The sequence below is a fragment of the Corvus cornix genome, chromosome 2 (genome assembly GCF_000738735.6).
Source record: "Corvus cornix cornix isolate S_Up_H32 chromosome 2, ASM73873v5, whole genome shotgun sequence".
Classification (NCBI taxonomy): Eukaryota; Metazoa; Chordata; class Aves; order Passeriformes; family Corvidae; genus Corvus; species Corvus cornix.
In genome coordinates this window covers 59,450,413-59,465,990 of record NC_046333.1, presented here as the reverse complement: position 1 = coordinate 59,465,990, position 15,578 = coordinate 59,450,413, and the positions used below count along the sequence as shown (strand labels likewise).

Sequence of the window (15,578 nt, the reverse complement as noted above, 5' to 3'; positions counted from 1 at the left end):
ATGGTTTGGTTAAAAACCACCAAGATCAAGGCATCTTCAGGAATTCTGACTAAATGTGTATGAAAAGATTTGAAGAGCTGACTAGAGAATGTCTTTCTGCAACTGCTACTGAATATGCCTCATTAGAATCATCAAAAAAGCACTTTTCCTGCAAAACAGTGGGTGGGCAAACAAAGAAAAGCATGCATGTGTCATAGCTCTCTGCATAAAAATAATAATATTTTGTTTTAATAAGGAACAGTATGATTAATAATTCCCTTGTTTTCTATTTAATGCTTTGCCAAACATCCAGCGTGCACTGTATTTGTTATGGTACCTTGTTACGAAAAGAAAGCCAAGCTGGACGACATCCTCTTGGAGTTGATAATGTTGTTGGAGGAACAGTTGAATTAATGGAACTGTTGTGCCTTTCACATATGTAGGGATTTGGATAGCCACAGTTTATATCATTCCAAAATCCTGGATGTAAGATAAACGGGGAACTGTATGACACCACATCTCAAGTGGGTTAATGGAAATCAGTTTCACTCATGCTGTCATAAAGTGCTTTTAGTTGAAAGATAAGATCAAAGGTGTCCCTCAGTTTGTTTTCATTCAATATCAGTGTCTAGGGAAAAATATGTCACTTTATATACACAATAATTACAGAATGTTAAAAGCCTTGTAGAACCAGGTACTAGAAATTTCATAGCAACACATCAGCTCAATTTTAATAAAAAATATAAGCCAGCAATCACAACCAAAGACCTCTAGCCACAGACCTCTATCAGAGCTTCTGCATGTTAAGGTAAGCACAAGGGTACAAAATTATTAAAACCTGTAAGTAATACTATGGTCTACTTCAATAACTTTTTGCAAAAGATTAAAAAAAAGAGGGGGAAAGGGTGCCTCTCAGAAGAAAAAAAATGTTGTGATGCAAACACACAAATAATGAAATTCATGCAAGAAACATACAAAACTCACCTAAATTCTTATACATAACTACACAGTTTTCATCATTATTTGCAAAGTTAGGTTCATGTGGTGCCCATGCCAAATAATTCACTGGAGTGCCATCCATCCATCTTAAGAAAAACAATCCAACAAAATGCTTCTTTAACATAAAACAGAATTTCTTCCATGTTAAAAAAGTAACTTTGCAATATGCTTAATATAACTGTTCATAGTAAAGTGTACAAGGTTTTTTAACCAAATTGCCTCTTTACTAGTTGCACTAAACCCACTCTCTGCACAAAGACATACAAGGTAAAATACAAACATTGAAAAAGTTGAACATCCGTGTAGATTAGGCAATGTGGAACAAAATCATAACCAGGCAAATTATTAGGACACATCTTTCTAGTGGTCTGCAAGTGACAGAGGTGCCCAGGTTCATCTTTCAGGCACATGCACAACATACTTAAAAGTATATTCATCTTAGGGTCCCTACAAAACCAGAAAGGCAAAACCACTTCATTTTCAGAGAGTGACCTGGCCCACCCAACATCCTAATTATCCTCTGGAGGTCCCTCATTGTCACTGTGGACTGTAAGGAGAACTGAGAACTACTAGGCATCTATCCAGGCACTTCAAACACAGATGGAACTGAATCCAAGCCTGAATGAACACCACAGGTCAAAATCAATATGGTGCTGTATAACGAAATTCAGAAAGGCCTGCAGGAAACCTGCTGGTCCTCACAGTGCAACAGCTATCTTTGTTCTAGAAAAGGAAAATAGGTTTCATTTGTTCCTTTATTAGAGTCTGTTCTCAACAGTTAAGGACAGGGAAAAAACATTTTTACCTACTAGAAGTCTTATATTTGTAGTTTGGATGTCTATTTATATTTTCAATATAAACCATACAATAAAGGAAACTAGAATTCCTGGATAAAAATTCAAAATACATTATCTGCAGTGCAATTTTTCAGTCATCTTTGGGTGAATTCTATTTAGGAAACATGCAGCATTTCTTCTGAATAATCTAGAGCTAAATTAAGATGGAATTAAACCTCTTGAGAATACAATCATTTTTAAATTAAGACTCAAAATTGGGTAGCACCTACCTTGTACGTTGGTCAATACTTAGTTGTAAACCAATGAAATATGCATCCTTTTTGCCATTTTTCAATATCTAGAATGCAAAAATTAAAATTCTACAAATGTCCTCTATGGTCATATAAATCTATCATCTTACTGATGAGTAATATACCCCTAACTGAGGGAGGATATGAACTGGATATATTCTCTAGCTACAACATTTAAGTTAAAGCAGCTCAAAACTGACAGTCCACAGTCAAACTTCACCACTGGCCAAAGGCGTGGTCACCATATCAACACTTCCCACATTTTACTTGAAAGCCACTGAAATCAGCACCTATTACAGTATCTGCAGTGGACTTTATCTGATAAATTTCTTGCAAAGACAGGCCCCTTCCTACATTTTGGATATAAATTGATATGCGCCCTTGTGTCCTCTCACTGTCACTCTTCAGCCAGCTCAGGAAATGTTCTATGTAATTCAAATACAACTTTTAAGCACATTCCTGATTAAAAATCAGTTGGCCTCAGGCAGCATAAAAAGCAAACAACTCCAACAATATATGAAACAAGATTTCAAAGCTCTTTCTCATGGCATAATCCATGTTCCAGTTTGTACTCTCTTCATAATTATATTCTCACAACAAGAAGGAGGCAAAGGAGCAAACCTGAGGACCAAAAAGAGACAGCTAGGTAGACTGTAGCCCAGATAAATGGACAAGATCTAAAGTCAAGGTTCTGAGTGTTGCATGCAAGTCAGTTGCTGGTTTGATTCTCTACTTAAGATAACCTACACAATCATAGCTCACTAGTGCAATACCTTTTGCTAAAATGAAGCCACAGATCCCTTAAAAGTTAGCATTAGTTTGTTCTTCATACTAATCTGGCTTAGTGTAACCGACATTTCACTATCAAAATTTGTAGGGAGAACACCATGGTGAAAAGGATTTGTGCCCATGCTCACTTGTGGTTTATTCCACAGTATTAATGATTTTTCTTACATATTGCCAGAGGAACTTTCTTTCACTTTCACTCTCAATGACGGAAAGGTCTCCAAAGTTCTTTTTGCAGAACTCACGACCCTCCTCCATAGGAGCAGTCTCAGTGCTGAAATAGTATTGTTTGTCTTCATGTATAATCCATCCATCCTCAGTAGTCTTGTATTCTGTAAGATAATTGCCAAGCTAACTATACTGCTCCTGAGGTATAAGACATCCTCCTCAAAAAAATTTTAACAGTGCTTTTGAACACACACACACAAAGAGCAATAGCAGTAACACCTACTGGGTGCAGGAGATTCTGTTGGTTCAGGCTTCACACTTGCCCCTGTGAGAAAAAAAAATGTTTATTATGATTGCATGCTTTCTGCCTGAAGAGAAAATACTTTCTGTGACTGATAGGCATGTTTTAATACTGACATTGACTTCTAGCTTAGCAATGGATTTAACACCAAAATGTAGAAGGAACTAAATAGCCTAAATCTCTTATTTTTGGTATACTATTCAATTTTAAGTACACAGTCATGTTCCCTGAGGTTATTCCTTATGTGCAAAGTATTAAAAATTTACCTGAATTAAGCAATTTTTTTTTATTATTCATTAAAAGCAGTAAACCTAATGTCCCAAAGCATGAACTCTGTTAAGACAGTTGTCCCGGATCTCCCTCTCTTTCTTTTCCCCTGGTCACAAACACTCGAATTCTGGCTTAAATCAGAGGCAGCAGGAATGCAGGCTGGGTTATCATCTAATAGAGTGACGTTCTTTCCATCTTTTTCTGGTTGAGAGTAATTTCTGCCTTGATCTTACAGATTTCCCCAGATAAAATCCCACAGGAAAAGATCTCAAGAAATTAACTGGTCCTTTATGAAAGGAAAAACTTTAGACTAAAAAATTCCCCTGGGTTTTTTGCTATGGCACCATGGAGATGGGATCTTTGATGTCATCATTAGTATCTCAGGAAAGCTATTTATTATACAGGAAAACTCTATCAGTTAAGGCTTACCAATTACTTTTGTGCTGAAATATAATCTCACAAATAATGACATTTATTAAGAAAATCTATGCCTAAGAAATTCTTTTACCAATATAAGGCAGAGCTGACATTTATTGTCAATAATCTAATGCAGCATCTTTAGTTTGCTCCTCCCTGTCCCACTGTAAGAATGCAGTAAAACACTTAAATGTGCACTTTCTAAAAAGCTCAAATTTAGATAGATGCCCTGCTAGTGGAACTCAAGTGTTCCCCAAATTATAAATATTGTCTTGATGTCTTCAGTAAATAAAAAGCGTCCAAACACATATCTCACGAGAATTTAATGAGTAACCAACGTGATTATTGAAATAAAGTATCTCAAAAACAGGCTCCATTTTGAAACTACACATTCTTAGCAGACAAAACAGCACCTGAGGCAAGTGAAGGAGGGATTTTTCACACATAAAAAAATCGAGTAGGTGAACTGATTTGCAAACTATTTTCTAATAACTTAAGAGTCAACTCAGAAAAAAAATCCATGATAGGATTTGTTGGAGAAGGCATGAATTTTCTAAATGAAAAGTAAAATGTGAACATGAATATTCAAAGTAACATTCCCAATTTATCAAGTATCATATTACCCTTTTTGAAATCATAGAGAGAACAGCGAGAGGTCCCAGCAAGGCACTAAAGGCTCGGCACCTTTAAATACCTCAAAGACATGGAAATCCTTATACCACCATGATGTTTCACAGTCCACAGAGAACTATTCTTTTAAAGAGTTTTGGAAATTTTTTATTTCTTAAAGTTAAGGTAGAAATCAACTGAGAATATCTTCTTATTACACTAATACACAGGTGTAAGCAATACCTTTTCTTATTTGGCAAATCCATCCATACATATAATCACAGTGCCTGTCATTCCAACGCATGCTGGAATCACCACTGATCTCTGTACAAAGTTCAACTCCTTGATAATTATTTGGCTCTCCAAAACCCCAGTTTTCATACCTCACCTATGACAGAAGAAGTTTTGTGAAGATTCTGTTATATGGAAATAAAATAAGGGAGAGAGGGAGGAGACAGCATCAAAGCACAGACCTACAACTTGTTCCTACTGTCAGTTTAAAAACTTAGATAGGAGGAAACCAGAATCCCCCTGCGCAAATGCTGACATTTCAAACTTTTTTTCAGATTTCAAATGGATTGCAGTTTAGGTAACAGTTGCTTTTGTTCACACTTGGAAGAATATCAACATTTTTAATGGGACCTAAATTCTGTAAAATACATTTAATAACAATGTTGGGGCATACTACATCTTGATATTAAATTAATTAAATTTACAGTATGAGTAAAATAGGATATTATTCAGATACAGTAAAAATGTTGGCATTTTTCTCAGAAGAGTTTTACTGCTATTCTAATTTTCCTATATAAAATCCAGTTTCAGGTTTCTGTACTGTAAATTGTCATCAATATATCTTGACCAACTTTGCATCAAGTACAACTACATTTCCAAAATAACTTTTTTTTTTTTTAACAGTTTTATACCTTAGTTTTAAGTGCAATAAGGCAAACTGGCATTAAAAAAATGCCTTCATTTCCATGTAATGTAAGCCATTGTAGATAATGAGCAAAGAAAAGAAATACTAAAGAAGGACTCTTTTATCTAAAAAATCCTTGCATTTATAACATCTTTTTATTCTACATGTATTTCATTTCCTTGTTGATTCAGTGTGTATCTTCTCATTGAAATTCAGTATGTTTTAGCCAAAAAAATCAAGCCATGAAATTGCTGTTCATTAGCTTTCCTAAAGAGAGCAGGATACAGAGGGTTATGATTAAGCATAAAATTACACAGAAACACATACACTACACATACTCGAGAAGCGCAGGGAATGCAAAATAACAGCTGTGGAAAATTAAATTACTCACTGGAGACCCATCACTCCAAGCAAAGCCATCGTCAGGATTCAAGTAATATAAACCCATCCAGAAATTCTGGTGGTAATAGCCATTGTTTCTAAAACAAAAAGAAAGTCCCAATACTAATAAGGGCATTGCAACATTTTTAACAATCTATCGTTTACTACAGTTAAGAGAGTTCTCTAAGGATAGTCCTTAACGCTGCTAAAAACAATAACAACCAAGGCGGAAATAAATTAAAATGCAACTGCTTCTAGCTGTTATTATGCATTAACTCAGATTGAAATATAGATCAAGAAAATTACCAGATACAACTCCTATACATAAGGTGGCTTAATAGCTTTGTATAAGGGTTTACTAACTACTGCTGCTCCATTTCTCAACTCTTCATTTTCTCTGTAAAGGCACTTACGGTTTCCAAATAGAGAGTTACTTTCTGCAGTTGAATCACATTTTTAAAATATCACTTTCAACTAATCCTTGTCTGCAAGCAGACACACTACTGACTTATCTGAATGTATTCAATTTGTGGCAATGAAGCATCTGAGACTTCTTCCTTACTGGAAGTACACAGCTGGAATTCTAGTACGGTCATAGCATTTTGCAGGGCCATGATGTTTCAGTCTTGCTTCTTGGTTAGCCAGGGATGTACAAGATCCTTGAGCCTGGTTTATTCTGGTCATATTGCAAGTGTTAGCTTTCTAAGAATATTTCATCTTATTAAAAAATCCCACAGCTGTTTTTCGCAGTTCAGGGACTTACTAACTGTTGGGGAGGATGAAAGTTTGGTAAGGTATGTAGGCTTGGCAGAAAGGTCTGTGAATGTAGAAGCTGGGGATGAGGTAGAAATAAAAGCAAGTTTTGATATAGAATAAAAGATGTTTTGCTGAAACAGTGATCGCTGAGTAACTGAGAAGGCAAAGGTTGGAGATGAGTTGGAAGGAGGTTTTTAAGAGTAGGACAAAGGTATGTGACTACAAACAAAGACATGTTTTTCACCAAGTAAATAAGTCTCAAGAAGAGCATAAGTCAATAGGAAACACGTCTTTACCAAAAAGAGAGATATGGCAGGCAAACAAGAAATGTCGATGTAGCAAGGAGAAGAAAGGTCTAAGCATTTTCCACTGTAAGCTTAAATTGTAACTTACTTACTCTTGTGATTGGATAATAATGACTATAATATGGTGATGGTAGTAGCTATGATAGGCTATAGGCAAATGTAAAGGTATTGTGTATGGTGCTTATTGGTTGTTATGTGTTAAGATACTCTGCAAAGAAAAGTATCTAATGCTTTGTAACTTGAACAGAAGGTGGCTTCAGGTATGCCTACAGCTGGAGCTGGCAGCTGTAGGGCTGGCTCTGGATACCCACTCCCTGAAATGCTGTAACTTCGCCTATGCAATAAACAGCTTTCAAGAGAGCCGCCTGAAGTCCAGACATCCTTCGTGAAACTTTCTCCTACAACTAACCTTATTTCCACTCCTTAAGTAAGAAAAGAATTAATCTGAAGTTACCTCTTCTTTTTGATTAGTTCATAAAAGTGACAAAAAAATCAACATATTATCCAGATTTATTACAACTGTTACCATCTTTGTCCACTTACTTATTTGAAAAAAACTGGCATCTGTAGTAATTTTATAATATCCACAACACCACATTAAATAGCTTTACTTCAGATGATAAACTCTGCCTTAAGTAGATATCTTGCCAATGTCATTTCAGCACTACCTTTTGAGGTTATTGCTGCTAGTCATACAACTCCTGCTATTTCATCAGCTCCACTCCTTTGCTGTGTGTTTGACACAGACACAGATATTGAATGCAGATTGGCTTATACAGAAGTAAACACATACACCTAAGAAGAAACATTTCAGAAAGACAAGGAGGCTAATTAAAGTGACCTGCTGCCCACCCTGAGGGTACTCACGCAATGGAACGCCAGATCACGTACTGCTCGTCTTTGCCATTAATGGAGGCCAGGTCTCCTCCTATGGATCGACAAAACGCCTGCGATTCCAGCCATGTTTTCTTGTGCTCTGCTCTTGAAAAAGGCTAAAGAGAGCATTCTGCCATCAGACAAAACAGACCATAAAGTCCACAAGATCAAGAAATATTAGCTACCCAAAAGCAATAATTTACAATTATATTCTGTGGGGATTACAGAAACTTTGAGTACAGGGCATAGGAGTGTTCACCTCTGTGAAACATAGGCTTGGAACGAGTGTCTTTAAGACAAGTTAGCACACTGCATTGCTGATAGGAGTGTCTACTGCAAGGCAACAACCAGAAAAGAAGATTAACAGAACCGGAAATCAAGAAGGTCAAACCTGAAGTTTCGTCTTTAACAGCATAAAAAAACCATGAGCATTTCAGTAGAAAGGAAGACTTCTACATAGAATCCGGAAACAAGATTATGAAACAATAGGATATTCATATGCCAATTTTTATTGGGATCACAGAATATTCTGAATTGTAAGAGACCCACAAGAACCATCAAGTCCAACTCTTAACTGGATGGCCCATAAAGGGATCAAACCTGCAACCTTGCTCTGGCAAACTGACCTAATTGCATGTATGTGAAGCAAATAGAAACTACCTTAATGCAGAAATGATCAATATACTTACTTTGAAACAGAAGCTAATATGATTGCTTGAGTCCCAACCTTCTGGACACTGGGGCATAGGAGTTGTTGTAGGAACAGGTGGAAGTGTCACTCCTTCTGCCCACACTTTGCATAGGAATTTTGCCTTTTCTTCACATTTTATTACATCCCATAATCCACCTGCTATTCCAGTTCTCATGGCAACACAGCCTGGCTTTCTTCCTGATTGTAAACAGGAATGCACAAAAATGCCATTCAGGGTGTTATAAGAATTTAGAAAACTTCATATTCTATCCTGGCAGAAATAAAGTCTTTTTACAGAGTCAAAAATGTTTCTAATGTTAGAGCAGGTCCCCAGGAGGACCACGAAAATCATCAGAAGGCTGGAACACTTCTCTTATGAAGAGAGGCTTAGGGAGTCAGGTTGTTCAGCCTGGAGAAGAGGACTCTAGGGAAACATTACAATGACTACTCAATATCTGAAGAGCTCTTATAAGATGAAGAAAGACTTTTTACCAGAGCTTATAGTGACAGAACAAGGGATAACCATTTTAAAATGAAAGAAGGTAGATTCAGATTGGGCATAAGGAATGAATTTTTTTATTATGAAGGTGGTGAGTAACTGGAACAAGTTGCCTGGAGAAGTTTTAGATGCCTCATTCATGAAAGTTCTCAATGTCAGGTTGGACTAGATTTGAGCAACCTGGTCTAGCGGAAGGTGTCCGTGGCAGGGGGTGGGACTAGGTGATCTTTAAATATTTTTTCAACACAAAACATTCTGTGATTCTATTATTCTAATTTATGAAGAAAAAAGAAAGGCAAAAAAATCTCTAGTTCATCCACTCTGAGACACTGAATTATGCTTCACACCAGATCATCTGCGGTGGCTGACTCTAGCTAGATCATAACCTTAGATCCAACAAATTATCCCCTAAAACTGAAGATGTTGTTAGAATGAGTTTCTCAAAATTTTCTAATTTGACTTACAGTTTTCGAAAACTAACTAGGTATATAGAAGCCTACTATTGGCTTTTACTGTGGTCTATGTAGCCTTATCACTTCACCTGACACACTCAAATCAGCAATTAGGCACTGAAATTAAACTGAATCAGAGGACCTCCTGAATGGCATACGCAACATACCAGAACTTTGAACACCAACAACCACCCCCTTTCTGATGTGATCATGTCAGAGATTAAATGACCTTCCATTCCTATATTTTGGCCCTCTGGTCTTACCTTACAACCCCATTTTCTCTAGGATGCAGAGATGCTTCATGTGTGCTGTGATCCCACACACTCAGAACATGCAGTGAGCAAGCATGGTACAAGACATGGCTGAACACGCAGGACTCACAAGGAGGGTGCACTACACCTGCAGAGATTGCTCCTCCAGAGTAGTACAGACACAGACTTCCCCAGAACAGTTTCAAATCAGAAACTTGATCTCAATTAAAAGTTTCTTCCCAAACTCATACTAAAAACTCATTTCAGCACTAAGCAGGAACTTAGCAACCACGCTGGATTCTTGGGGAAAGCAGCCAGATGTATTTGAAAGCCATTGGCCATTATGTCATCAAGAGAGGGCTAAGGATAAAACTTCAAGCAGTGAGCAACTTTTTTTGGGCCCTGGACTCATTAAGCAGCGCAGAGTCATACCTACCAGGCATTTCAGAATTCCAGTGTGTAAATAAGACAGATTCACCATTAGTCCACTTGAACGTTCCCTTTTCTTCTACATCTGAAAGTCCAATCCAAAAGTATCTTTCTGTTCTCAGCCCAACCAGGCTAGTCAGATAGGCTTGTTCATATCTGTTCAAAAGAAATCAGTCATTAAATTAATAGTGTTAAATTTATGTTTAAAAGTTGTAAAAGGCTTGATATTTTCTCAGAATTACTGCCATACATTCTTGAAAGCATAGCTTGGATATATTTTCTTTAGCAAAGAATATAACAAAACCATTAAATAATAGATATTTTGTAAGCTTTGATACCAGAGTATTTCACTGTCTTCTCAGAGGGCCAGTGAATAAGGTGGCATAATCATGGACTGACAGGAAATTGGTGGCAAAGAAGAAACCTGACATGCCTTATGTTTTTTACCACTTTATTTTGTGAGTTTCTAGTACTCTTGTATTTTATTACTTCTTGCTTCAGACAAATCCAAAACTGTAAAAGGAATCTCGGCATTACTAAGAAAGTTACAAAAAGTAGAGGCTAAAGTAGTATGATACTAAATTATCAAACTAAGGAACACTGTAAATTAGATCCAATGATTAAGCAAGAAAAGTTATATTTAGCAAACAAACCTATATAGAGGTAAAGCCTGACATAGTTCATTGTGGTGTTTAAACAAACAGTTCTTAAGAAATCAGAGCAAATAAAAAAATTCTGCCTTTAACAAGGTGTAGCCTGAAGACCATATTAACGTTAAACCGTTTTTGTGGCAGCTGCAGTGCTATCTATGTTTAGAGAGATACCATTCGTGACAGCTGGAGCTTTCACATTATAACATATCTCTTTTGATTATATAGCAACAAATAAGAGATTGTGTAAAGCATTGAGTCATCAGCAAGCAAAATATTTTTTTCTTAAACCTTTTATTTTTCCAATTTCACATACATCATTATTTATTTTTTCCAATTTCACATACAGTAATGTGCACCACTTCTCCAGAAATTTAGCACACACTGAACCCTGGCTGAATTGTGACAGATTTTCAGGTACCAAGCACTTCACATCATTTTGATTTCTTACTTAATTTTTTTAGGTACCTCAATTCTAAGACCAGATGATTGAAAATTATATCCTCTTGCTCATTTGAACTACCTTTTGAAAGGAATTCAGAGCCATGTCTCTTCATGTAATACTCAAAATTGGATTCTGTATTCCTCACTCAAGTTAGCCACTACAATTAAGAAAGTAGAAGATATAGTTCTACTTTTTCTTTTATATAACCATCTATATCAATACTGATTTCACAGCCATGACCTACTTTCTGTATAAACCAGATTCCTGGATTTGAATATACATGTAAAAACTGTGAAAAGTTCTGTGTCTACAGATAGCTGTCCTCAGAAGCTAAATTTTGGCCCAGATCAGAGTCTCTATTTTGATATGCAGGTGCTGCTAGAAGTTCAATCCTCATTTGATCCCCTCAGACAAGTAGACATTTACATACCTGTCTTCAATAGTTGCTAAAAATGCCTGATGCCTTCCACAGGTTTGATTTGCTTGAGAAAATGTTACAAATGTATTTCCAATGAAGTAACAATAAAAACCATGTCTTTTCCAACCCTGTCAAAATAAATGTGAAGTGATAATATATGGGAAAGGGAAAGGGAAAGGGAAAGGGAAAGGGAAAGGGAAAGGGAAAGGGAAAGGGAAAGGGAAAGGGAAGCAACAAAACAGAAAACTGATTTATACCACTGTTACCTAACCACTAGATAAAGGAACAATGGAACTGAAAGTCAGGGCAGAAGCAGGCAGGATCAAATTTTTTTACAATTTTGTTTCATAAAACAATTTTTCATATCTATTGAATTTTTGATCAATGTATTCCAGTCACAAAGGGATGAGAGGCTTTTCTGTGCATCTTTTGTGCTCAGAACAGGATTACAACTAGCACATAGGATTCATGCAATCACAAGGATGGTCTTGAGAAGCAAATTTCAGCTTGAATTTTCAGAAAGGGAATGACACCTCAAACAAGTTTGTTTACCCTTAACTAACAATAACACTTTCTCCTGAAGTTTTATCGTTCAAATATTGTTTACTCAGGAACATGCTCTCAGAGAAGTTTGCTGTGACCAGCCACAGTTTACAAAAAATTTCTTCTGATGGTTTTTAATTTCTCACTTTTGCAAGACTTTTTTCCTACAAGCATGCACTTAGTTGTATAGGCTATGATAACATCCATAAGCATGAGAAACCCTTTATTTCCTCCAACAGTTGAACACTTTTTAGGATTCCAGGTACTCTTTTACAATTACTGGGAATAATCGCCAAAGACTTTCTCTGAAATTGTGTAAAGCAGACTTGGAAGAAAAGGAAATTTCTTCAAGGAAGACAAATACTCAATAAGATTTCCTATGACATAATAAATTACAGTAGTTTTTTGTAATTACTGGGTGTTATGTCATTAGAAGGCAAGCAAGTAAACAGTAGATCTTCTGGCAGTTCAGAAGGAGCACAATAGATGCATTTTACTTGGCCACTGGTAGTAAGTTGTTTAAAGTAGAGAGCACTGACAGCGACCACACCAAAGCCCTGAGAATAGTGTTTAGACAGGGATACCCTTCCTACTATGAACAATTTTGTAGAAAACTGTAGCCAGAGCTGAATTGCAGCTGATGGTACAGGCAAACTCTTTAGGGAAGCTTGAGTGCCAATCAAGGATAAATGGTCTGCTGCAGGGTAACAGGTTTGAGATTTGGTTTAAGTTCTGGAAAAAGAAAGGGAGTATCAAGAGCCAAATGACAGTCATAGATTAGATTTACTCATATATAACACCTACCCCATCTGCCATAGAAATGAGAAGGCAAACTCTTCTGATTATGATGACACAGAACCTATTTGTCCTGTTTTTTCTGTCACCTAGGTGACAGTTTCTCTTTTTTATCATTCTTAGCAGCCTACTCAGATCAGACAGATTTTTCTTCACTTACTCTCTGGCAGCCCATGTCAATTGTTTCTTCAGGAGGAGCATCTGACATAGGTTTCCTTTTACAGATGTAGCCAATCTTCTTTTCACAAGAATGGTCTGCCCAAAATCCATCCTGAACATACAAACAGAAACTCAATCAATCGGGATTTAATCTTCAAAAAAACTGGTTTATACTTCTAAGTATTTAATAACTTTTTGCTAGGCTTAAATGGAGCAAAACCTTCATCTAAGTTCAATACTTAATTCCAACCTCATTCCTACCTCACTTCTTCTGGAGTTGATTTACCATTGACTTACACTTTCTTTGATTATCTACCATTCTGAAAAGCAATCCCTTGAGGGTGACAGCAATACACCATCTTTACAAAGACTACTGATTTAATAATCATGTGGGAGGAAAGGGAGATATCATCTCTCCCCACAGAAATACAACTCTAACAGAAAAAAAACAACACCAAAATACTGCATTCCTTAGTTAATACTTATACAAAATTTTGAAGATGTAAGAAGTTCTTTGTCAAAGTCAGAATTAATATTCTTATTCCTCACACTGCAGATTCTCAGAAGAAGCAATGACATTCAGTGGAAGTCATACTGAAAGCAAGGAACATCACACTACATTCCCTAAATATTTTACATGTATTTTGGCTGAACAGATGAACTGTATTAGGAGAGGAAGGGAAATGTGTGTGCCTCTCACCTATGCCTTAAAGACTCCACCTTTATAACTGTAATTTCATAGTAGTTGATGGCAATTTCTTCTTTTTTTCCTTCTTTTTATTCTCCCTGTTGCCCCCTCCCAAATGTAAAATAATCGTCAGACACTTCTGCCACAGTATCCCAAGCTCTCAAGAGACTCAACAAACCTTGCTTCCAGCAAAAACTCTCCCAAAGTTCAACACTTCTGCCTGCAACAACAAAACCTTGTATGTTCACCTGGTGCTTGTGTCTGTCCTGTGCTTACTGCAAGGCAAGTCCACTGGTGGCTGTTACACCATCCCTACCATGTCTTTCTCATTAGGTTGGTAGGCCCTTCAAATAATCACCCAAATCTCTGACCTTTGCAGACTGGAAGAAATCATCTTTGAAAGACCTTCAGACTTCTTCAACACAGGAAAACCTACTCTGAAGCTGTGTGTCTCTAGTTGCAGCAAGATCATTTGCTGCCTTTCCATAACTGCGTCTTCACTGGGAAATTCATGCAGTAATTTCTAGGTACTTCTTACCATGTCTTATGAGCTGCCTTTTGAAAATATATCTCTGTTCTCTTGCTTTCTCATTAACTAAACCCAAACACTTCCTTGAGAAAGAAGGTGGTGTTACAGACAGGGCCAGGCTTTGTTCCATGAATATAACTGACGGATTCAGATGGCTTCAGCCAAGGACTGATCAACCCAAAAATATCAACAACGGAAACATAAGTGTACTTAGGTAGGTAAATGTCAACAAACTTAGAAGATCAACTATAGTTATGCATTGCTTGGTCAGCTGACAGCTGATTCCAAGAGCTGAGCTGGTACAACTTCCACGGAATTTCTTCAGCCAAAACCTACATCATGCTTTCTGTATTGCTTTTGGGCACTGATACAAGTGAAAGGATGACAGCTCTTCTAAAGGAGCAGAAAGGAAGAGCATGCTGCTACTTTTATTTATTTGTAGCTACAGCCATAATTATATCTATCTGTTGCTGTTGGAATTAAAAGAGCCTCTGAGGTTTTGATACATATTCAGTGCTGGAGGACCTCAAGATCCTTCTGTAGTGAATGACTCTGTGTTAGGTGAAGGAAAAGAAGGCTTGGACTAACAGAGAACAGAGTCCTCCCTTCCTAAAGTCAAGGACCAGCACCCTTAATGAGTATTTTCAGGTGGTTGTTGACCACAGTATTAAGCATGCCAGCTTGCCATGGGAAACTGCTTCTGAGCAATGGTCATAGGTTATCTGGCTGCACTGAGTGCTGCCGTTTTAGCATGGCATACAGCACATGACCAGTGGGCCCAAATCTTAATGCTTTGAGACCTTCATCATTGAATTAATTTCATTTTAATCCCCAACCAGATGTTGGATCCCTTTTAAAATCTGAGGTCATCTTCTGTCAACAGATTTGCCTCAACACATACACGCCACTGCATGTATCTGTAATTATTCTTGTCTCCTTATAAATGAACTGGTCGTGTGTCCCACTAGTTTGGTCTGAACTGCAAAATTTTAGTGACCATACAAAGTGAGAATGAGGGCATAACTAACAATTATTCCTATTTTTCTATCCATGTCTTCTCCCATGCCCGAGCAAGTTCTCTGGCTTTGACCAGTATAAAAGTTCTTGAAGCAAGTGCCATTTACATCCTTGAATGACTGACTCCCACCTCAGAGCGCTCAGCTTCTTTCCACTGTCTGA

At 37.1% G+C, this 15,578-nt stretch overlaps 1 protein-coding gene across 1 annotated transcript in view; it reads right to left on the bottom strand.

The window, feature by feature from the left end:
- The window catches only part of LOC104689211 (mannose receptor C-type 1), a 58,671-nt gene that overhangs the window by 16,786 nt on the left and 26,307 nt on the right, over nucleotides 1-15,578 (bottom strand). The window contains exons 9-20 of the mRNA XM_010399247.4: nucleotides 13,184-13,294; nucleotides 11,698-11,813; nucleotides 10,180-10,328; nucleotides 8,540-8,739; nucleotides 7,842-7,966; nucleotides 5,924-6,011; nucleotides 4,860-5,004; nucleotides 3,303-3,344; nucleotides 3,020-3,183; nucleotides 2,045-2,112; nucleotides 964-1,064; nucleotides 317-459 (exon numbers count right to left, since the gene is read on the bottom strand). Of these exons, the coding sequence (XP_010397549.3) occupies nucleotides 317-459; nucleotides 964-1,064; nucleotides 2,045-2,112; nucleotides 3,020-3,183; nucleotides 3,303-3,344; nucleotides 4,860-5,004; nucleotides 5,924-6,011; nucleotides 7,842-7,966; nucleotides 8,540-8,739; nucleotides 10,180-10,328; nucleotides 11,698-11,813; nucleotides 13,184-13,294 (1,452 nt within the window). The remainder of the gene's footprint in view (nucleotides 1-316; nucleotides 460-963; nucleotides 1,065-2,044; nucleotides 2,113-3,019; nucleotides 3,184-3,302; nucleotides 3,345-4,859; nucleotides 5,005-5,923; nucleotides 6,012-7,841; nucleotides 7,967-8,539; nucleotides 8,740-10,179; nucleotides 10,329-11,697; nucleotides 11,814-13,183; nucleotides 13,295-15,578) is intronic.